The sequence below is a fragment of the Chelon labrosus genome (genome assembly GCF_963514085.1).
Source record: "Chelon labrosus genome assembly, chromosome: 3".
Lineage (NCBI taxonomy): Eukaryota > Metazoa > Chordata > Actinopteri > Mugiliformes > Mugilidae > Chelon > Chelon labrosus.
In genome coordinates this window covers 21,560,546-21,584,807 of record NC_140339.1, presented here as the reverse complement: position 1 = coordinate 21,584,807, position 24,262 = coordinate 21,560,546, and the positions used below count along the sequence as shown (strand labels likewise).

General features: G+C 40.6%; 2 protein-coding genes across 3 annotated transcripts; both read left to right on the top strand.

Moving 5' to 3' along the window:
• Window positions 1-1,745: 1,745 nt before the first annotated feature.
• supv3l1 (SUV3-like helicase) lies at window positions 1,746-8,607 on the top strand. 2 transcript variants are annotated; one of them, XM_084540893.1, is made up of 16 exons: window positions 1,746-2,134; window positions 2,348-2,425; window positions 2,726-2,833; window positions 2,926-3,040; window positions 3,128-3,296; window positions 3,672-3,783; window positions 4,141-4,218; window positions 4,346-4,437; window positions 4,529-4,709; window positions 4,876-4,969; window positions 5,237-5,356; window positions 5,997-6,096; window positions 6,183-6,263; window positions 6,482-6,658; window positions 7,192-7,340; window positions 7,551-8,607. In XM_084540893.1, exons 1-16 carry the CDS (start codon window positions 1,858-1,860, stop codon window positions 7,963-7,965), a joined length of 2,346 nt encoding a protein of 781 aa, XP_084397019.1. In that variant the 5' UTR covers window positions 1,746-1,857; the 3' UTR covers window positions 7,966-8,607. The 2 variants fall into 2 exon arrangements, with proteins under 2 accessions (XP_084397019.1, XP_084397018.1); XM_084540892.1 differs by having other exon boundaries at window positions 2,926-3,296.
• A 1,392-nt stretch (window positions 8,608-9,999) lies between these two features.
• Window positions 10,000-19,008, top strand: LOC311485870 (hexokinase HKDC1-like; the record flags this gene model as incomplete). Its single annotated transcript, XM_084541536.1, has 21 exons — window positions 10,000-10,062; window positions 11,014-11,176; window positions 11,300-11,457; window positions 11,578-11,700; window positions 11,838-11,933; window positions 12,150-12,249; window positions 13,278-13,461; window positions 13,580-13,735; window positions 13,822-14,055; window positions 14,611-14,752; window positions 14,858-15,014; window positions 15,097-15,245; window positions 15,436-15,555; window positions 15,692-15,787; window positions 16,447-16,546; window positions 16,948-17,036; window positions 17,153-17,301; window positions 17,471-17,626; window positions 17,712-17,799; window positions 18,436-18,581; window positions 18,698-19,008. The coding sequence occupies 21 exons, from the start codon at window positions 10,000-10,002 to the stop codon at window positions 18,831-18,833; spliced, it is 2,805 nt and encodes a 934-aa protein (XP_084397662.1). The 3' UTR covers window positions 18,834-19,008.
• Window positions 19,009-24,262: the final 5,254 nt, after the last annotated feature.

Sequence of the window (24,262 nt, the reverse complement as noted above, 5' to 3'; positions counted from 1 at the left end):
GGGGTTTAAGTCTGGAGACTGTGCTGGCCAGTCCATGTTTTCAAGCTTACCATCTTGTTCTTTTCTCCTGAGGTAGTTCTGGCATAGCTTGGACTTGTGTTTTGGGTCATTATCTTGCTGTAGGATGAACCTCTGACCAACTAGGCGCATACCAGAGGGTATTGCATGGCGCTGCAGAATGCTGTGGTAGCCGTTTTGGTTCAGGGTGCCTCTCACTCTGTACAAGTCACTGACCCTGGATCCAGCAAAACAGCCCCAGACCATCACACTTCCTCCTCCACGTTTGACAGTTGATGTCACACACTGTGGAACCATCCTCTCGCCTACTCAACGGCGTGCAAAGATCCTACGTGATGAACCGAAGATTTGAAATTTTGATTCATCAGTCCATAATATCTTCTTCCAGTCTTCAGTAGTCCAATGGCGGCGTTTCATGGCCCAGGGCGAGCCTCTTTATCTTATTCTGACATCTTAGCAATGGCTTTCTTGCTGCAACTCGTCCTGTCAAACCTGCAGCTCGAAGTCTTCTCTTCACAGCTGAAACTGAGACTTGCTTACTACAACCACTATTAAGCTGTGCTTGAAGCTGTTGTCCTGTGAGCTGCCTACCACGCAAGCTGTTAACTCTCAGAAACTTGTCCTCTGATTCAGTTGTGGCTTTGGGTCTGCCAGACCTCTTCCTGTTGGGGTTTCCCCCAGTTTCTGAGTGCCTTTTGATGGTGAAGAAAACTGTACTCACTGCCACCTTGACTTTCTTTGTAATTTCCCTGTAGGAAAGACCTACATTTTTAAGTGTTATGATGGTCTGTCTCTCTTCCATTGTTTATTGCCTTTTTCTCTCCATTTTTGTAGCAACACACTACTTTCTGCAGTACTGTAATACTGTTCACCTGATGCTCATGAGGGTCTGGTACCACAGTGTGTTCCAACGCTGCTTTTATGCAGACAGAGGGGGTTGTAAGTAACCAAGAAAAGCTGGAACACCTGTAGGAATTAGTAGCACCAGCTTTCAAGGCTTATTCAACCTTCATTGCTGCAGAACAGCTTTAAATTGTTAACTCACTTCGTGTTCCCTGAAAGAGGCCTTTTTGTATAATTCTGAAATGTACATTATTTTTCAGTTTTGGGTAACCAAACCTTTTTTTTAACCTCTGGCTGTTCAGTACTTACCTTTGTACCATTTCAAGCTATTCATTGGACTTGCACGACTTGAATTGCAATAAATAACTGGAAAAATTAGGGTGTTCTAAAACTTTTGACCGGTAGTGTAGCATAAAGCGGATTCAAGTCTCCATCCAGATTTTCTGCAAACCGCGTTTTTTTCTGTTCATGGACATGGACATGGACATGGACACCTTTCAAAGATCGTCTATAGCCGCTACACTTTGTAGAGACGCTGAAAGTGGGACATTTTCTTTAGATGGAGAGGTAAGCTTCAACGTTTGCATATACGATCTTTGGACGGTGCTTAGCCATAGAGGTGCCATAGATTTTGCCAGTTTTTAATTTTCACTCTGCCTTGCGATGCTTAAAACAATATAAGTTTCGGCCAGATTTGACAATTATAATATTTTAATATAACATCATATAAGAGGGTCACTGCAGTACTACAATTAGTAAAACTCGTTCCCTGTTCGATTTTGACGCAGGCACTTACGAGGACAGCTACACAGCGACTGGTCCTCCTCCACGTTTCGTTACCAACCGGAAGAAAAACTGTTGACCGTCCTCTGTGTGATTTGTTAGTGTGTACGCCACACATTTAGACTTTTTAATCAGTATGGAGCGAGAATAACAAACATTTGTACGTATCCCACAGAAGATACTTAGCCAGCGGATATAAAGCAGTCAACAACAATGTCAGTAAACCGTAGTGTGTATTTGTTTTCTCGGCTTCAACGCCACATAATCACCAGGACCCGCATCACCGCCGGCATCTGTCATGTGTCTCCTGGGTCTAGTTTGTTACATGATCAACACCAGTATGGTTCTGGGGTGTGCAGCAGAAATCTCTCGTCCAACAGCTCTCCTCCAAAACCTCCGGACACCTCACTGTTTGTCCCCGTCTCTGTCAAGGCTGAGCCCTCGGCGGAGTTTAGTGTGGGAGCAGAGCTCACCCAGCCGCTCGAGAAAAGTGAGTAAATACAGTAAATATCCTGTAATTTTGAGGAATTCGTTGGCATTTAAGAAAACGAGGTGATGTGTAACATAATATTGTTACTAAATCTGTCAGTTATTGTTGGTGTATTTCCATGTCTGTGTTATCTTTGAGTTTGTATACTTGGAGGGTGTTTTCTGTTTGTGTCCTGATACCAGTTTCTCTCTACTGTTTGTGTCTGTGATTCAGGTGAACTACTGAAAATTTTGAACCGGTTTTACAAGAGGAAAGAAATACAGAAGCTGGCAGCAGATCATGGCCTTGACAGTAAGTGCTTTAATTAATGCTCTGCGTCTCTCACCAGATTGTGAAAAGTGTGCAAAGCATCATATTAAATCACTACACATAGAAATGTAAAGCATACACATACAGACATCACCATGTAACAGAAGACAGATTATAATCTCCACATTGCCATCATCCACTATTCTCTTAAAGTTGGCAGAGCACAGATTCATTGTCTATCCCAGAAAGCTCAGATGCTGCAAGTCGGTCAGACCCGGCTTGCCTTTTTTCTGGTCCCTGCTCACTTTTTTCTACATTATGTGTCTCTGTGTGTGCAAACAGGTCGTCTGTTCCACCAGGCCTTCGTCAGCTTCAGGAAGTATGTCCTGGAAATGGCGTTCCTCCCTGCAGATCTTCATATTATTCTCAATGACATCTGCTGCGGAGCAGGTTTGTCACCTCATGATGGAGTTGTGTCTGCGGTTGCTGTAAAGTTATTAAAATCGTTCCTTCAGTAACTTTGACATCTGTTTTTCTCCAAGGTCACATAGATGACATTTATCCATATTTCATGCGCCACGCCAAGCAAATCTTTCCCATGCTGGACTGTATGGATGATCTGAGAAAAATCTCAGATCTCAGAGTCCCAGCCAACTGGTGTGTATTACAGAGTCAGTCCACCTACCATACATATCTCTGTAATTCAGTTGTAATGCGTATATTTCTTCTGTGTCTGATCCTTAGGTATCCCGAGGCCCGTGCCATCCAGAGGAAGGTGATTTTTCATGCTGGGCCCACTAACAGCGGTAAAACCTACCACGCCATCCAGCGTTACTTGGGTGCCAAGTCTGGAATCTACTGTGGCCCTCTGAAACTGCTGGCCCACGAGATCTTTGAGAAGAGCAACAGTGCTGTGTGTATCTGTTTTGTTTTCCACTTATTTTACATCAGGGAGGGAACTACTTCATATTTTTCAAGTTGTATAAAAACTGCAGAAGGAGCTGCACAAAGCCCCACAAATCTTTGAGCGAATTGTAAAAGTTGTTTTATGGGTAATAAAAATCCCTTTATCTGCTGCATTAGCTTCCATCCCTTCAAACTGATTCACAGTATCATAGGAGTACTCTTAATATTTACTGTATTTTTCTGTGTTTTCCTTTTGGTAATGTCTTTTTTTAGTGTGTCTGTCCTGTGTTTTCTTTTCTTCTTTTATACATTTATTGTCATTGTGTCATCTTTTGTCTCTTTACTGATTTTGATGACCGTTGCTTTTTGTTTGTGCTTCCAGGGTGTACCATGTGACTTGGTTACTGGAGAGGAGAGGACCTTTGTAGACCCAGATGGCCGAGCATCTGGTCATGTGGCCTGCACTATTGAAATGTGCAACGTCAATACACCTTGTAAGTAGGCAGGGTGATGGTCCTGAAAGAAAGAAATGTTTAATATTTTTGTCTTTTAATTACAGACAAACAATGAATGTATTATTATCTTTAAAACATGTTTGTTACTTACTTAAGGTGATGTAATTGTTTTTATAGACTAGACATCTATTTTAAGCCTGTAGTTCTGTTTCATTTTGGATAAACATTTGTTGCAGACTAAACAGTTAAAATCCAAAGCTTTCAAGAAATCACATTTATTTAGTAAATTTCTGTTTCTCGTCTCAGATCATGTAGAACGTGAGCAATGGAAATGTGAATTCTGTGGTTTGTTGAAGAGGTTACTATTTTAACACTGTTGTTCGTTTGTGTTTGTAGATGAGGTGGCTGTGATTGATGAAATTCAAATGATCAGAGATCCTTCCAGAGGCTGGGCTTGGACTAGAGCATTACTGGGTTTGTAACACACACATAAAACATACAAACACTCGAGGGAGCAGTTTCACCGTCTTCTTACCTATTTTTCACTTTGGCCTGAAGCTAAACTGATGATCTGTTTTCTTATACCGTTCTGTGTTTATAGGTCTCTGTGCAGAGGAGGTCCATGTGTGTGGGGAATCTGCCGCTATCGATTTTGTCAGAGAGCTCATGTACACCACTGGAGAGGAGGTGGAGGTGAGGCTGTAATACGCAGCAGGAAGATTCTTCATGGTATTTTTAAACTTTTCCTCTTTCTTCTCTTAACCCACTCTGCCTCTCTCTTTAGGTTCACACCTACCAGCGTTTAACTCCGTTCTCAATCATGGATCATGCTGTGGAGTCGTTAGACAACCTGAGACCAGGAGACTGTGTTGTGTGCTTCAGTAAAAATGACATCTACTCCATAAGTCGACAGATTGAAGCGAGAGGCCAAGAATGTGCTGTAATTTATGGCAGCTTACCTCCAGGTGAGAGTAGATGTGTACTTGTGTCGAGACGATAATCAGTCCTTATGAGGAAAATAAAAGTTAGTTGTAAATGTAATGAAAAAACATTTGTAATATATTCAGAATTATTTAAAAACCAGCATTTGTGAGGTTTTGTGTGACTAGACTAATGCTCTGTGATTTACAGGCACCAAGTTGTCCCAGGCCAAGAAGTTCAATGACCCTGAGGACCCCTGCAAGATCTTGATTGCAACTGATGCTATCGGCATGGGCCTTAACCTGTAAGCACCATCATATATCATGAATTAATGCTCTAAACCATTTCAAGCTACTTTTATGTACCTCCTTGACGCCAACCTCTGAGATGATGACGTTTTATTCCACTGTGACATCATGATGTTCAGCCAAAACAAATGGAAGGAAACTACAACTTGATTGGTTGACAGAGGCATACACCCTCAAAGAGATTTGAGAAAGAAAATGTCACATTTCCGATTTTCTGACATATTCTCACATGTCTGCTTTGGACCGTCTCCTTCTCTCTCCAGGAGTATAAGACGTATCATCTTCAACAGCCTGATAAAGCCTAACGTTAATGAGAAAGGGGAGAAGCAGATGGAGACCATCAGCACATCACAGGCTCTGCAGATCGCCGGCCGTGCTGGAAGGTTTGTGTCATTTCTTTTTTTGAAATATTTTATTTTCATTTTTGCATATGCAATATATACGAACATATCAATATGCCAACAGTACAGAGACATGACAAAAGGCAAGGCGTGAAGGATTAACCTCCTTACCCTATAACACCCCATCTCCCATCCCCATCCCCCTGGAGTTTTTCCAGGGGGATGCAACTATTCATCTCAAAAGACCGCCTGTCAATAAGCAGAGGGGAATCAGATTTCCATGACACCGCAATGCACTTCTTGGCCACACTTAGAGCAACTTCCATGAAGAACCGCGAATACTTGTTAAGTTCCCCAATAAACAAAGTTCAGGGTCCACTGGAACATTAACTCCTGTGGTCCTGGTTAAAGTGGAGCAGATATCATGCCAGAAAGGCCTAACTTTCATACACATTGAGGTACAATGCAGAAAGGAACCAACCTCAGTATCACATCTGAAGCACGTATCTTACAGATCAGATTTGAATGCTTTGTGTCATGTCTTGAAGTTATTCTGGAGGATTAAGAGTGGGACATGAGATAGTACAATAGTTATTGTATTATTGTACAATAATACTATAAAGTCATTTTAGTTTCTGTCAAGTTGAGATTTAAAACCTGCCTTCTCTGTCTCCTGCCACAGGTTCTCCTCCAAGTTTAAAGAGGGAGAAGTTACGACCATGTACAGAGACGACCTGCCTGTCCTGAAGGAAATACTCAGCCACCCCGTAGATCCCATAGAGGTGATGACTTTACATACAGCCTCATCTAGACCATGAAACCACAACTTGAGTGTGCGTTCCTTCTGTAATGTTTGTCTCTTTTTCAGGCTGCTGGTCTGCATCCGACTGCAGAGCAGATAGAGATGTTTGCCTATCATCTGCCCGATGCTACACTGTCCAACCTTGTTGTGAGTACAAATGCCTGTTCATTTATCTTCTCAGCTTTATTACAGATTAAAGCAGCAGTGTTGGGGGAAAAATGATCACACTGAGCAGTAAACACCAGTGAGGATGATATTTTTTGGAATTTTAAATCTTCATGGGACATGTTTGTTTTTTTTTGTATGTTTTTTTACAAACAACAAAATTTGTGAGTGGTTTCTCTCTCTCTGTCTCTTTTTCTCAGGACATATTTGTCAGCCTCTCTCAGGTGGATGGTATGTATTTTGTCTGCAACATTGACGACTTCAAGTTCCTGGCCGATATGATTCAGCACATACCACTCAACCTGAGGTCACGCTACGTCTTCTGCACCGCTCCCATCAACAAAAAACAGCCTTTCGTCTGCACATCCTTCCTGAAGGTAAGGATGAGTTGAAGTGAACTGATTTAAAAAAAAAAAAAAATGGAGGGAGGGAGCGGTGGAAGATGTCGATGAGAAGACAAAATGTTTTTAATAAATAGAAAAGGAAGTGACAGTTTATTGAGGAAGGAAAGAGGCAACTAATAAAAGCCCAAATATTTATTTTTGCTTGTTTCTGACATTGCAGTGTTTGTTGTTTATTCTAAACTGGTCCAGTGAGTCAGTGCATTTTATAGTCACTGTGCTGTAATCTCTCCCACTTTATGGCTCTGTAATATTGATATAACGAGATTAGTTCCACAATAACATTATCATTACGAAGCAACCTTTGATATTCAGTATTCAGTGTTGGATACTCCTTGTTGTTTTTGATGTGTGCTAATTAATACAATTTAAATGCAGACCAACTCTGAAACAATGCTCAACATGCTCCAGTGCTCCACGCTCCGTCTTTCTTTATTTTGGTTGTTTCTTGCTGGTTCAGCTTTGCATTCTGTCATGGACAGCTTCGTTGAATCTCGTTTCTCCATCAGTTTGCTCGTCAGTTCAGTCGAGATGAACCCCTGACGTTTGACTGGGTCTGCCGCCATGTCAGCTGGCCTCTGGCTGCACCCAAAAATATCAAAGACCTGGTTCACTTGGAAGCGGTCCATGATGTGTTGGATCTGTACCTCTGGCTAAGGTACGTGAATATTTCCAGTTGGTCTAATTGTTGGTTGTCTGCATGTTACAGTGTTCAGGGTGAAAATTGCAGGTCTTGAAAAAGATTTTGGTTACTGATAAGGCAGGTGCTGCTTTGGTTTGCTGATCTACTCTTTCATAGTTTCGTACAGCATAGTTCTAAAAGTCTTGTCATCCTAATCCTTGTTGCTGATGGCGTCTGTCTCTGTAGCTACCGTTTCATGGACATGTTTCCAGACACGGCCTCGATTCGAGAAGTCCAGCGGGCGCTTGATGATATCATCCAACAGGGTGTCCAAAATATCACCCGTCTCATCAGAGCCACTGACCCAGCCCTCACTGACCCTCTACAAGCACAGAGTGGACAAACGGCTGGCAATAATAGAACTGTGAGCGGCGGTCTTTCATCCAGAAGCAAGGGAAAAATAGGGTCAAGAGAGACGGCAGACTCCAGCTCCCTGTCTAGCCGTCTGGTAAGAGATGGGCTACTGACCCCTGATTTGCTCAAGCAGCTGCAGAAGGAGTGGTCTAAAGGTCAAAATGAGAAAGTCACCAGACTGAGTGCACTCGATACAGAACACCACTATAATGACAACAAAGGAAACAGAAGAAAGAAGAAGAAATGAAGAGGCATGGTTGGTTCTGTTCCAGTGGACATCAAGAACTAATACAAGTCTATGATAACCTCTTCTGGCTGATATCAATCATGATTTGGAGTTGTAAGGGGTGTACGGACACTGAAAGTATCACAAGAAGCGTTGAGCTCCAGCTTTAAATATTAAAACTTCCAACACGGCCCTTTTGACACAGCTGCAGTGTTTGAGTCTGGTCATTTGGGTGAAGGTTTGTGGCAGAATACTGGGTCATTTAATGCTTTTACGTAATGTACTAGTTTTACCTGTGCTTCAGATGTCGCCTTGGTACCGTCTGAAGGATCTGCTGTCAGGAAAGATTCACTCATTGCTGTGTGAAATAATAAAATGTGAAATAATAAAATATGAAACGCTCATATATATATTACCACATGGACTAAAATCCCATTGTTATGGGACACTGTGGGATATAGATGACACAGAGTCAACAATGCTATTTTAGTAGCATATTTGAAATCAGAAAACACTTTTAAATATGTATGCTGCCAGTTTATGTAATGGACTCAAATAAACAGCTTCTGTGAGCATTGCATCGATTATCAGAAGAGTACAGACTGAGTGCACTCACCACAGTGTCTGTGCACAGACAGATATTTTTTTTCTCATTTATACATGTAAGGGAATGTTAATAAAAAAAAAAAAAGATTGTTTTAACTGTTGTCGCTTCAAGTTTATACTAAATAAATAGTGCTTCTCGATTAAAAGCTAACCCTGAAGTGACTTTGTGAGATGGATATTAGATTTTGCATAAACCAGCCACATTAAAAACATAATTTCATTTCCGTTTCAGTGGAATATAAGAAAGCAAAGAGCCCATAAGGTACGAAAACATAGGCCAAATATCCAAAGACACAAGGAAGAGGGTCACAGTCACAAACTGGAACTGAGAGAATGGAGCTCTCTTGTAATCCGAAATTTCTTTATTAACCCCATTTAAGTTTATAGTTTATAAATAATATGATGTGCAGATTGGCCACCATTATATACACATGTTCAGTGTATTCAGCTACACCGATCTGCCACAACATTAAAACCACTGACTGGAGAAATAAATAACGTTGACCATCTTGTGACAATACAGTGTTCTGCTAGGAAATGTTTGGACCTGGCATTCATGTGGATGTTACTTAGACATGTACCACCCACTTAGACCAGACCAGGCACCCCCACCCCATAGCAATGACACTCCTTGATGGCAGCAGCCATCCCCAGCAGGATGCAGCCTGACACAGGCACACACACAAAAACGCTTTAGGAACACTGCGTTGGAGACACAAGGGAGACTTACACAATATTAAGAAGATGCTCATAATGTTATGCCTGATCGGTGTATGTTGCATCCTTGGAAAATCTGGAATTTCCATCAGTTTATCATATAATATGTCATTTTGTGACTTAACAAGATTTGTGGGTTGTAAAACCTGGCCCGTTGAAAAACTGCAGCTTGTTTTTTGTTTTTTTCTTTTGGTGTTTGATCGGATACATCATGTGTAGATTTGATTTAAATTGGTCAGTAAGTGTTTAAGTAGGAAGCCCAGGTAAGTCACTGTCAATGCAAATATAAAAATGTTACTTCCGTATTTCCATTCATGATCTTTCCTGAATCACTTTGGAACAAATTACAAATACTGTATAAATTCTGCAGAACTTCAGTAAAGGTCTCGATCATTAGAGTCGTTATATAACTAAAAACAATACAGGGATGGACCATAAGACAGAGAGAGTGAAGGAAATTATGATAGAAAGGGGTTTGGCTTGTTAATCATTGAGCTAGTGCAGAGGTTGGTTTCTGATCAGTGGACTCTGTGAGAACACATTAACACCAGCAGAGAGAGACAGGAGGGCACTAAACAGATATCCTTCATGTTAATATGTGTACACTGTGGACACAGTTTTGATCGCTGCATTGAAGCGCGTTCACTTGCATCGTGCACCGGCTGAAACTCAGCCTCGTATAAATCAAAACCAACTGGAGAGTTTTCATGGTGGTCCGTTTTGTGCGTCAAGATGTTTGCTGTTCATCTTGTTTCCTTCCTCTTCTCCAAACTCCAGGAGGACCCTACAAAGAATGTGAGTATCGGAAGTACTCCACCTATTCATTGAAAAGATTTGTTACTCATTAAGGACATGAAATGCACCTGATTTATTGCTTTGTTTGTCTGATTAGTAAATCTAAATCACATTTCACATACAAACCAAACAAGCTAATCATCAAATTATTTTTGTAACTTACAGTGCAAGATAAAATGTGTCATTCTTACTAACTGCTCTGATGAAGTGTTTTACAACTTATTTTTAAAGCAGTTCCATGAGGATTTAAATAAAACTGACACATTTGTGATATCTGCGTTGTGGCCCTGACACATACAAACATGTGGAAAACAAGCATACAAAGGACTAACCAACTTGGTTTAGGTCAGAGAAGAGGCTGTAGCCAGAGGTGTAGTGAGATGATCTAGGTGCTGTAATCACTGGTTACTGTGTCACCATTTGTGTTTTCATGAGCAATGATTAACATCCCTCCCTGGCAGTGTCACTGCTACTCAACACACACGCTCAGATGGACACTCCTGTAATGAACAACACTCAGAGCACGAATAAAGTAATACCTCAGGCAGGTGGGCGCACCACAGTGACAGAGTGGGGCTGAACCTTACCATATGTCGCCTCCTAACTCATGTATTATTTTTGAAGTCCTTGTTTCCCCTTGTCCTATAATGAAACTATACTGTGTTACTACCATTGCAAAACAGATTTTGTTATGAGTATTTTTGTGACACTGATAAACTGAGCCTGACAACAGCAAATAATCAAATCTTGTCTGAACATTGTTGGGCACCAAACTGTTACCCAAACTGAGTCACAGTCCACATCTGACATACAGTAAATTTGTGATTATAGTTCTCCTTTCCTCCCGGACTCTCCGGTCTTTTTTTTAATCCAGTCCATGGAAATGCATATCTTGTCTGTGCCCTCTGTGTATCTGGCCTCATTTTATTATTTTTTTATTATTATTTTCAGGTGGACAGGTTTCTGCATGCAATGCGTCTCCACGACGACCAGTTAAGAGACATCTCGGCTCGTTTCCAGGCCGAAATGAAGAAGGGGCTTTCTGGTGAAAGCAATGCAGCCGCATCTGTGAAGATGCTGCCAACACATGTCACCTCCACTCCTGATGGATCAGGTTACTGACCTTAAGAATTTTGTTTAAGTATTGGTGTTGGGTCGATAAAATAAATAAATAAATACATTACACGTCAAAAAGGGGAGGAAACACTGACTGACAATACATTTAATGTGTCCGCAGAGAGAGGACAGTTTTTGGTGCTGGATCTTGGAGGATCAAAGTTCAAGGTGCTCCAAGTTAAAGTGAGAGAGGGCATGGGGGTGAGAAGAGGAGAAGTGGAGATGGAGGAGAAGACCTACCCAATACCAAATGAGCTGCTCAGTGGGAGAGGAGCAGAGGTAAGACATGCATGAAATCTGATCAGTCTGTGAGCAGAAGCAGAGGCTTCAAGGATAGCTGAACAACGTCGAAAATGTAAGATGTGACATGTCTCTCTCTGTCTGGTTGTTTTTCTGTAGTTATTTGACCACGTGGCCGAGTCTTTAAAGGAATTCCTCCAGGAGAAGAACATCAGTTTGGAGAAGAAACATCCTATGGCCTTCACTTTCTCTTTCCCCTGTGAACAACCCGCTTTGGATCAGGTAGGATAGAATACATCCAAACATCTGGTTCTCATAACCTGTACCTGCAGTTTATTTCACTCTGTATGATGACATGGGGTCAGCCTTTTTAGGTTTAGATTCCTAAATCCTCCTAACCTCTTGTTCCTTCTGTGTAGGGATTATTGTTAAGCTGGAGTAAGAACTACAAGGCCCGATTCCTCCAGGGAAAAGATATGGTCCAAACCCTCAGAGAGGCCATTGACAGAGCTGGGGTAAGAGGCTCATTTTCATTTCAGATCTCATTTTCATTTGGAACAAATGCAGCCAAGAAGACTGAGGTGAATTCAATGCAAGAAGTGTATTTTTTGCTTAACTGCCTAATCGCCACCCCAGAATAGACTGTGAAAGATGTAGTTACAGGATAAAGTGACAACACATGGAAACATTGGCCATTATAAGTACTGTGAATACTGTAACTCACTCTGCAGGGTATGGACATAGACGTGTTAGCTATGGTCAGTGACACCGTAGCGACAATGATGACCTGTGGTTTTGAGGACCGGCACTGTGAAGTAGGACTCATCATTGGTAAGAACATTCATTTAATTCATAATAGTTATTGATACTCGTAACCAGTGTAGCCAGTTGTCTCCAATCTTTTAGGCTGATCACTGTTTTTAAAAACCATTCTGCTGTTGGGGCATCTTGTCATGTTTCAGGAGTTGGTAACAGTTTCACAAAATGTGTCATATGGTTGAATGTAAATAACCATTTAAGGCCAGATCTAGTACAAAATGATCAAATATTTACTGAAGCAAAGCAAATGGGGACAGTTTTGTTTCCATTTGCCCAGGCAGTCACCACTGACTTCCTGTCCCATCAGTTTTAATGATGCTCAAATTAGAGTTGGTGAACTTAAGTTGGTAGACTTAAGTCTAAACCATACGTAATAATTTATCAGTGCTAAAGTACTTTTACTTTACATTTTCCTGCCATTGTTTTGCTTATGTTGTAGCTTTATTTTTCTGAATGCTCCTTTCACCGCTGACTGACGCAGTAGGCTACTGGTTCTGCAAATCTACCTCCAGCTTCAGGGTTACTGAAGATCTTTTTCTCTTTTTTCTTGTACTGTAGGTCAATAAAAGGAACAAATAACAATGGCATTGAAATCAAACAAATAAAGACAATGACTACAGGCTCAAAAATAAAAAGATTAGCATATTTTGGGAAACTATTATGAAGTAATTTAATACTGTTTCAAAATCTGAAATTTTTTTATATTTGAACATTTGCTTATCTTCCTGCTCCCTCTAGTGGTTTACCATCTTTGTGGACGTGTGCTTGAATAATTTTACCTAGATTCGTTTTATTTTATTTTTATTATTGGAAATATTAATAAAATATGTTAATAGTGTGTCTTAAGTTAAGGCCACTTTAAAATCTTAAAATATTTTATGTTAACATTTAAATGTACTTTACAATTAGACCTTTAATTTTTAAAAGTAACTTTATGCTTATTAACATTTTGTAGTGTAGAGATATTGAATGAAAGTAACCAGTTTCTGGTAAATAAAATTCAGTAATTGTACATCCATCCTGTATGTTTGTGTGTATAGGCACAGGCACCAATGCGTGCTACATGGAGGAGCTGCGTTATGTTGACCTGGTGGAGGGAGACGAGGGCCGGATGTGTGTGAACACCGAGTGGGGAGCCTTTGGAGATGATGGGGCCCTGAAGGATTTCATAACAGAGTTTGACAGGGAGCTTGACGCAGCATCCATCAATCCTGGCAAACATATGTGAGGAATGCAGCGTTGCCTTTTCTCTTCATGTCACATGATGTGGCGCTGCGTGTAAGACACAGTATCAGCCTTTACCGTCTGTCTTTCTGTTTCCACATGTGTTCCTTTACTGTAGCTTTGAGAAGATGATCAGCGGGATGTATCTGGGTGAGTTAGTGAGACTGGTTGTATTAAAGATGGCTAAACTGGGACTGCTGTTCGATGGCTACGTGTCTGAGGCCCTGAAGACCAAAGGGAAAATAACTACTGAACACGTGGCTGCCATGGAGGAGTAAGTTAGTCCTTGTCACAGAGACTGTATCTCTGTCTGGAAACGGCAAGATATAAATAAAATGTAAACATTATTATCTTCCTCAGGTACAAAAGTGGTCTGAAGAACACCAGAGACATTCTAACGGAGCTTCATTTGAACCCGTCACCTGATGATTGTGTCGCTGTCCAACACGTCAGCACCATAGTGTCCTTCAGGTCCTCAAACCTGGTGGCTGCAGGTCTGGCTGGCATCTTAACCCGGATCCAGCAAAACCGAAATCTGAGGGCGTTAAAGATCACTGTGGGTGTGGATGGAACGCTGTATAAGACACACCCTCAGTAAGTTGTTATGGTAGCAGTCACCAAAATCTCACATGAATGGGAAGATATATTGATGTGTCACAGTAGGAAAGCTGTAAATAATACAAACTAATGATTATTAATTAATTTTGCTGCATGGGAGAAAACGTTTTATCTCCTCTGTGACAAATAAAAATGCTATAGCTGTGGAAAAAATCCACTCAAGATCCTTGAGTAGACTCACTAAGCCAGTCATCAGTTGTGGATTAGGTTCAGTCTTACCAGCATTATATCTTCTCTTACCATAAAAATGGCTTTAAGTAATTTTAACTTGTCCACACGGTAGAAAAGATTAATTTAATTTTAATCTTATATAAACTGCAGACTACTCTAAAATAAATCCTGTAAACCTTATATCTAAAAAAATACAACCATATAAAAGACTCTGACTGGTTACATTGTTATGGCTAGTTAAAATACATTTGAAGGTATCACGAAAAACACATATTACTACTACTTATCTTATTTTTTGAGTCAGCTTGACACTTTGTATCAGACTTGTATGTATGAGTGTTGTTTGTTTTTCTATTTCAGGTATTCCAAACGTCTCCATAAAGTTGTGCGGCGGTTGCTTCCTGAGTGTAATGTTAGGTTCGTCCTCTCAGACAAAGGCAGCAGCAAAGGTGCTGCCTTGGTTACAGCTGTCGCCCAACGCCTAGCATCACGGAAACGACAGGTTAGGGATCCGTGTGTGTGCATGAGCGTACTGTTATTGTCCTCACTGGTGGATCTTCTTTGTAATTTCTTACATATCCGATGTACAATATCTGTGGTATTCCAGGTGGATGAGACACTGTCTGCCTTCAGACTGAGCGAAGAGCAGCTCCACCTGGTCAAGGCCAGGATGAGGGCAGGCCTGGAGGCGGGGTTGAAGAATGAAGACTCTTCTGCTGTCAAGATGCTGCCTACGCTTGTTCACCGTCTTCCTGATGGCACAGGTCAGAAACTAAACCTGCCATTACACTTACACCTCTGTCGATTACACAAAAGATTACACTTTTTTTGTGTGTGCTTTTGTAGAGCATGGAAAATACCTTTCCTTTGATCTGGGAGGAACCTACTTCAGAGCTTTGCTGGTAAACTTAAAAACAGGTCTTCAACACAGCTCGAGTCTTTACCATAAAATCTACACCGTACCACTGGAGATGATGCAAGGGAGTGGAGAAGAGGTAACAAACATAACACAGACAGCAAACAATATATCACAGAGTCAAGAATCACATCACATGAAGGGTTGTCTAAATAGTGCTGTAATAAATTGAAGATCAAATTCATCATCTCAAAAAACATGACTGGATATTAAATACATAGTTGTCTGTTTTTCATTGGCGTTTTCTTTCTCCCCCTGCCTGTCTCTAGTTGTTTGATCACATAGCACAGTGTGTTAGTGACTTCCTGGACTACATGGGGTTGAAGAACGCTCGTCTTCCTGCAGGCTTCACTTTCTCGTTTCCATGCAAGCAGAAAGACATTCATACAGTAAGCATGGACATCAGAGTTGGGGTCTTTCAGCTTGAGTTTGGTTATGGAAGAAAACCTTTTCTTACTGGAATAGCAACCAATGCTAAAATAATTACTTTCTTGTCACCCTTTTCAACCTCTGTGTGATTTGTAGGGCACATTGGTGAACTGGACCAAAGGCTTCAAAGCCTCAGACTGCGAAGGACACAATGTTTTTGACATGTTGCAGGAGGCAATCAAGAGACGCAATGTGAGTCAAATTACAACAGAGACAAGTTTTATAATGATCAGGGTTTGGTCTGTCTTGAACCATGTACCTCATGTTTTTGTTTAAAGGTCCAGCGTAGTAGTATCTAGCAGGCTGCAGATCGCAACACCTCATTCACGTCCCACTTCCAAATCTGTGGAAGTTTATATGTTGGTTCAACACTTCATCTCAAAAAACATGAAAGGCTCTCTCGCCAGACCCAGAGTTAGTTTTCTCCATTCTGGACCACTGTAGAGGCATTGCGGCACAACATAGTGGGATCCATGGAAGAGGACACACTCCCTCTATAGATATGAAGGGCTCTTTCTAAGCTAATATGAATACATTTATACTGTACTTAAAGTATAAATCTGTACTATACTGTACAGTGATCTAGATAGGGTGTGACAGCTGGGATAGGTTCTAGCACCCCGTGACCGTCCAGAGGACAAGCGGTTACAGAAAATGAATGAATGAACTGTACAGTGATTTTAACTGAAAACATCATTACCAAAGATACTGCATGTATGCTAATAGAGCCCCCTCACTCCTGCACACAGGTCAAAAAACACACGTATGTGTGTGCACATACATAAATAACATGTACTAATGTGTGTGTGTGTGCGTTTGTATGCCCACACACATTGTGTTTGTGTCTACAGGACTTTGACTTGGACATAGTCGCAGTTATCAATGACACAGTTGGGACAATGATGAGCTGCGCCTATGAAGACCCTCAGTGTGAAGTTGGACTCATTATTGGTGTGTGAAGATATTTTGGATACTAGATATTAGTTAGTAGCTGGACACTGGCCATTTAATACAAACCAACTCACGACTTATGTTGTAAGAACAGGAATGTTGACAATTTAAAACTGGTTTTGTTTCTGGTTTGGTAAATGCTGATCCAAGTACAAATGAAAATCTGAATGCTTCCAAAATCGTACTGATTCGGCCTCTCTGATTATCAATATGCAAAATCTGTCTATTAAGACTGAAATAAAATTTCCTGTTTGTTGGTGTTTTGGGTCCATTTAACTCAGGAAGTCAGTCAGTTTACTTGATTTAGTCTCTAAAATGTTTGATAATGTAGATGTACAGTATGTGTATATGTTTTGCATGCCTGCTGTTGTATTATAAAGGTTACATCTTCTGTTTCACAGGATCTGGCACAAATGTTTGTTACATGGAGGAACTGAAGAACATTGAGAAGATCAAACCAAGCTGTCCATCTGAAGGAATGGAGGATAGGGTAAGAAAAATGTCTCGCCATGTTCAGTCTGTCAGTGAGCTCTGGAGACAATTCTGGACTTTTGTTGGACTTTCACCCATATATTGAATCCTCTCATTGATTTTTGCACTGGACAGGATGAAGGAGAGAAGGATGAGGCCAATATATCAAAAATGTGTGTAAACACAGAGTGGGGAAGTCTGGGTGACGATGGCTCTCTGGATGATATCATCACACCCTATGACACAGAGGTGGACCAAAACTCAGTCAACCCTGGAAAACAAAGGTTAGAAACACTCACTGTAAATACATATTGCTACCTGCTTGGACGGTGCGGTTCATCTTCAGTCGTGCTTTATGGCTATATTCATCACATATGTGTCTCATGTTCAAGTTATGTGTTGTCTGACTTACGAAGCATTTTGGTGATCACCCTTTTTTGTGTGTCTGTTCAGGTTTGAAAAGCTGATCGGTGGGATGTATTTAGGGGAAATTGTCCGGCAGCTGTTACTGGATTTAACCAGAGGAGGTCTGCTGTTCAGAGGCAAAGTCACAGACACCTTGAAAATACCTGGAATATTCCAAACTCACTATTTGTCCCAAATAGAGAGGTAGGAGAAACAACTTTGTCAAATATTCAAAAAAGTTCTAAATGACTGGTGCCGTCACGTGTGTAACTGTGTTGTCTCCCTCTAGTGACCGCCTGGCTCTACTGCAGGTCAGATCCATTCAGCAGCAACTTGGGCTTGACAGCACCTGTAACGACAGCATCATTGTCAAAGAGGTAGAAGACAGGAAAAAAATTGTAAAAAGTAGTGTTTGTATACGAACTGCTGTTTCAGTGACTAAGCTTTTAACCAACTATTAGACCTGTGTGTTTTTGAAGTAAATGGACACTTTACAAACGTGATCTAATGGGACTATGTGGGACAAACATTACACAACCCTTCTTCATATTTTGATTTCACTTCCCACATCTCTCAAGTCCTGTTCTGTTTTTCTCAAAGAATTTAAAAATCATATCCAGCTAACACATGTGTAGAGTTTAGTAGAGTGCTAGCCTTAATTCACAGCAGATAGTAGTTCAAATAGATCCTTCTCAGTCCTACACAATAGACGTTTAAATGTCTTTTTCTGTAAGGAATGACTTTGGACACACTTTTATATTAAGCACTATACTTTTAAAACCGATATTTGCTGTAACTCTGGCCTCAGATTGGCTAAAGAGTAGAGAGAGGTTAAGAGTTTAAATTTTGACTTGTGCCATATCTAAAGAGAAATCATTGTTGCAACCTCCTTTTGGGGTTGAGTAATATTTTTCAAGTGCTTTGTGGAGTGGGGTATTGTCTGGCCCAGCGAGCTATGGCTCCGGCAGTCTGTTAACTGAAGCAATAACGATAAATGTTTCATTGTCACGTAGGTATGCAGAGTGGTATCACGTCGAGCAGCTCAGCTGTGTGGTGCAGGGTTGGCAGCTGTGGTCGATAAGATCAGAGAGAACCGAGGACTGGACCATCTGAACATCACAGTAGGGGTAGACGGGGCACTCTACAAACTCCATCCACAGTGAGTTCTTTAGTTTTAGTTTTGGCAACACTCAAAATCTAGATCAGGTTGAATAACACAGAATTTAGTACTTGTTGAAGTAAACAGAGTGTTTTTCTTCTGCTGCTATTTTCTAGTTTCTCTCGGGTCCTCCAAGAGACTGCCAAAGTTTTGGCTCCTCAATGTAATGTGAAGTTCGTACTGACAGAAGAAGGCAGCGGGAGAGGGGCCGCCCTTGTTGCAGCTTTGACCGGACAGAAGCAAGAGATGTAGATTCGTACGACAAAACAGATTTGTAAAATTACATTTGTTTTTTTAGTTTGTTTGTTCAGTTTTTCTTTAGTTTTTCACTAATTTTTGCCGCCCTGTGCATTGCTGTCTTGTGAGTCATAACTTCCTACACCAATCATAGAGAAGTGTTTTCTCTGAAATGACAGATTGATGCACTGATGCCAGTGAATATAATCCCTCTTTATGCTGAATATTTAAAGAGCGAATAATAGATTTAATAGATTTTTACATTAACCTTAGATGATCACTTACTGTGCTGACTTACAGGACTTAAATACAGATCCAATCATCGTTCCCTCTTCTCTGCAACATGTTGAGCCCCAAGTTAGGCTCAGCTTGGCTACCCAGTGTTTGCTCTCGTGCAATATTCTGGGTCGGGTCATTTTTATGTTTTCTGTCACTGAAAACATTTGCTTTTTTGACTGATTGCTAGCTCCATTGCAACCCAATATGAACCTAGCCTATGAAAAATATTTGTCCCTGGGCCTGTGTTTGGTACTTATTTTATATGCTTCCAACCAAAGCCTTCCAATCATTTCTAATCATTACCAAGTTAGCTGTGGGATATGTGTCACAGCTACATGGTCACTATTAGCTATACAATTCTACACTTCTGGAGCTTGCTTTTGGAAAATAAAGTGCATTAAAAACCAAAACCTGTAGTCTACTCAAGGTTGGCACGTTGTGTGAGCCCAAACCAAATTCTGTCACCTGCTGACACGGTTGTTACAGCTGCATCTGCAGTGTACGATAGCGAGCTGCAGTAGAGATGTGATTCTCTGAAGATGAGAAGTGAACATTCACTCCTATCAACTTCAAATTCTTCTGTTCAGATTTCACACTCACTTTTGTCTGTTATTTGGTTAAAAAGTAAAAAACCTCAGTTCAGAATGATTTTCATACATTTCATAGATACAGTGTATGCATACATTTCGAAACTGCTTGTGAGCGTGTGTGCGTGTTAGTCAGCAGTATCTCAGAATTGATGAAGGGCAGGAGGGGGATTGGAATGAGGCTGACCGCATTGTGTAACAATAAAGCAACACTCTGTTCAATCGTTGTGGACTGACTCTGCCCTTGTGATTTTTAATCTGTCTCTCTCTCTCTCTCTCTCTGCTCTCTGTGCATCTGTGCCACTTTAATCACTGTGTCTCTCTGCTTTGTCTGCCTGGAGCTTTGCGCACTCGCCTGAGTCTTTATCTGTCTGCATGTTACATTATCAGTGCAGGCAGAAACCTGGAAAAATCCACTGAAAAGACCTCGGAGTTGCAGATGATTAATGCTCAAACTGAACTGAGGTTTGCATGTTTTAGCATTGTTGATACAAACCTTTTAGTTTGAGGACCTTAAGCTACACGTTTTATTCATTGTCTTAGACTCAACACACAGCTAGTATTCATGTTTACAAGTTGCATTATAATCTGAAAACAATGATCTGACAGTGCTGGACAGGGGATGAGCAATGCAATGATTAGTAATCTATCCACTAATCTATTCATGACAGATAATATGTTGCATTGAAGATGAAGACAAGGCAGAGACACAGCAGCAGAGGGTCAAAAAGAAAATAATGCACAGCACCATTACATCAACAAGACAGATGAAAGTGAAGGAAGAAAATGAATTAGAAAGGATTAAAGGAAGTAAATGTGGAGAAACCTGTATGCCAGCAGTTTAGCTAATCTACGAGGGATTAACATGTTAGAACGCTACCAGCTGATGGCTACATCACACTCACACACACAGACACGCACACACGGTAATCCCACACTGTCCTAGCTAGTACTGACCTAGTATCTTCACAGTTGAACTGCACAGGACACTCTCGTGCTGCAGCTTCAATGCAGCACTGCACACAAACATTGCTAGACTTCTGAAACACACAGCAGCAACTGAGACAGACCCATATTCATGTCCTTTCCAGTTCCACTCACCAGTTGATCCTTTCTGTCTATATTTTTTTTGACATCCCCCTCACATCTTTTAGATTTTTAGGTAATGAAATCTGTGTGTGTGTGTGCATTTCTTCCCTGTAAACCAACAATAAGAGCTTTGACACACACTTTCTCTGTGACACACACGGGCACACACAAAGAAATGTCCAGTGCTGAGGCACTGGTTCCTCAGGACCTTTAATTGGATGGCCATATTCTGGTGGGACTGTGCTCTGTACATTTTGATGGATGATTGTTTGCAGAGATACAGTGAATTAAAACAGGATTTGAATGTCTGCATGGAGTGGACAGCGGTAGAGTGAGATGCCACAGTGCACCAAAACATCGCTGGGATAATGACAACTGTTGGATGACAGCCTTCATGGATTATGGGAAACCATTATCAAGACAGGTAACTGAATTATTTGTGTGAAAAGGAAATGACTGAGTTTGTAGAAAAAGACTGCGGACGATATTCTGGAAATGAATGTCAGAGTGAAGACTGGAGAGAGATTTATATTGTTTTGATCCGTGATGTTGCAGAGGTAGACTATAGTCTTTAGCACACTGTCAGATGTCTCAGCCTGTAGCACGATGGCTCAGTGGTATAAAGGCTGGATTATGAATTTTTCAAAGCAGGGGGCTGGTCAGGGGCCTCAAATATCACAGGCTTACTCAGTATCATTTGGGTCAACACTGAATTTGATTAATGACAAATGAAACTTTGCACAGCTATAGTAGAATATCCTACTATGCAATTATATTGTATCAACTATATTGTTCCTTACTATTATGTTAATTTTGCACTTTTTTCTATTTGCTCTATATTCATTAGATGCCAAACTGCATTTACTTGTTTATGTACCTGAACTATATGCACCGGCAATGAAGTTGAATCTAATTCAGTCTAAATTTTTGTATTTTGCTTGAAATATTATCAAATTGCTTCTGTCTTTCCTGAGTCATGTGAGTAAGAATCAAGGTATTAATCCATGAAAGAAACACACACACACACTCATATGCATTGCCATTACATCTGACGATGATTTACCTTAATAACTGATTTATCGTGTCATGTAGGCTATGTCAGAAAATTATTTACTCTATTATTTACTCAGAGAAAACTGAAGTGTAGCAAATAATAACATTAACAATGATGATAGCAAGAACTTTAAAAAACTTCATCAAATAGCAAAACTGCTGCAACTAATCTTTTCAGTTATTGGTTTTTTTCTTGATGCTTGGAGGAGTTATAAAACTATTTTGGGAGTCAGCAAGGACGAAGCAACAATTGTTTCACTCCCAAGGGCCGCCTAGAAGGTTAATCTTGCCATGAGTTGTGCGGATTGATCTGCAGTATAGACTTTAGTGACTTCACCCTTTAGGTAACATGGTTAAAGAGGTCAGTTTCCTGACATGCTTAAGGTGAGAGACATCCAAACAAGATGGGGTTATTGCTAATAAAGAATGATTGCAGGCTAAACAAACTTCCTCACAGAAGACATTTTGCCTTTGACACATTTTTATGCTCTATCTTTGTGTTAAACTTCATGCTAACACTAGAGATAATGCTGCTGAGGTGTTTAATATGGTAATAGTTCAATGTTTAATGTGACATGTTGCTGTATTAAGTTCCAAACTTCATGGTATTTGAGAGTATTTCAAACTTCAACTGATATAATGATTTTGGACAAGATAATTGACCTTCAGTTCAACTTTCATTAGTGAAAATATATTTATGTTCTCACACACTGACAGTAAGGTCACCAAATTGAGTAAGTTGTTTTTACCCTAAACATTTTACACAAGCATTTGGCAAGTCTTCTGTACATGAGGCTCAATGCAACCATGGTAATTTGTGCTTTATGCAAGCAGTACAACTCTCACTTCTGTGCACTGCACACATGAACACAACAAGCCTGGGCAGGTTGGCGGGTAGGACGTCGATTGGCACTCCGGGTAACGAGGAATTCAAAAGTTGTAGACACAAATGGGTACAATAACAATAAACCCAAGTGAAATGTGTCATTTCAACTGAGACAAAAAACTGACAACAAAAATATCTATATACATTTTATATGAAAGTATAAGAAATATTATCTTGTATACTCAAAGCTGCACAAGTTCAGTTCATGATAAGATGTACATTAGACTTGCAATTAGTTTTGGGCCGCGCTCCATTTGGCATTAAAGGTGGATCTGAGTCCACGGCCCACTTATTAAGTATATAGAGGATTACAGTTCCTCTTTGTGGTTGCTCTCTAGAGGATCCAGACAACAAACGGCTGTTGTAGTTGTGATGTCATGTCTCTCTGAAAGAACAGTGGAGCTTGAAAGTGGCTGTCTGATGGTCTGACTCCCGGGATGATCGAGTGACTGGCTTTCAAATTAAATAATGAACAAGCAGGTGCACTGACCGTTAGTGCTGGCAGGTTTGTGGTCTTCTGTTGGGTTACTCAGCACTTTGAGTGGATAGGAACGACAATTAAAGCAAGGCATCACATCACACCTCTTTGTGTTCCAAACATCCAGTGTTTGCCATAGCTTTTAGACGAACAGAGAGGTGGGCTCAGAAACCAGAACTTAATCAACCAAGGAACTATAGAAAAGGGTTACATGCCTGAAACCTAAATTTAGATTCTGATTGCAATTCACAGTTGTTATGTCTGAGGTCTGCAGCTTGTAGCTAAACCTCAGTTGAAATGGGCTGACTTGATTTACGATCAAACCCAGCAAATCAAAAACCTTCACAACACAGCCAATCCTCAAGGAGGTGCAACAACACAAGATGTGGCAAGACAGGTGATATTTCTTACTAGAATACCAGCAAGAAGGCCAGCTGAGTGTCTGTGTTGGAGCCTTTTATTTTGCAAAGCTATCACCAACAAGGAAAAGTTATTCTGAGATTTACTAGTGTTTGTCTCTTCTTAGCTTTCCTTGTCAACTTCCTCTTCAATCTCTGTACAGAGAATACTTTATCATTGTGTTTTATGTCAGTTGGCAGCCATTGTGTTTTTATGGGTGATCGTACCCAATCAACCAAAGTTACATAGTTACGGAATATGCGTTTGGGATGTTCAAGCTATTATTTTAAGGCAAAATAGTTGCATCTTTTTGTTTAAACTAATGCAGAAAGATCACAAACAAGTAATGTGAAGATGCTGCCAATGCTCTGCAGAGTCACTATAGGGTAGAAAAAGGTGCTGCACTCTCCGCTTAAACCAAACGATGCCCCACAGAAAACACTTCCATGCTGACTTCCCTAACGTCAGGTTTCTGAACTGTACCACAGCTACAGCTAAAAGAAACTAAGAACTGTGGTTTTCCCTCCTCTTTCCAACAACCGGCTGAGCTAACTGACAAACGACTGGGTGAGTCGTTTACTGACACACATGTGTCATGTTAAATGCAAAGTAACTTTACGACTTCCTTGAAACAGTAAAACACAAATTCACTCCTCACCTTATCTCACTCTTT

Coding starts and splice junctions, on each gene's coding strand:
- supv3l1 (XM_084540892.1), top strand. CDS start 1,858: ATGTCAGTAAACCGTAGTGTGTATTTGTTTTCTCGGCTTCAACGCCAC. Junction 3,784..4,140: donor GTGCAACGTCAATACACCTT/GTAAGTAGGCAG, acceptor TTGTGTTTGTAG/ATGAGGTGGCTGTGATTGAT. Junction 4,970..5,236: donor ATCGGCATGGGCCTTAACCT/GTAAGCACCATC, acceptor TTCTCTCTCCAG/GAGTATAAGACGTATCATCT.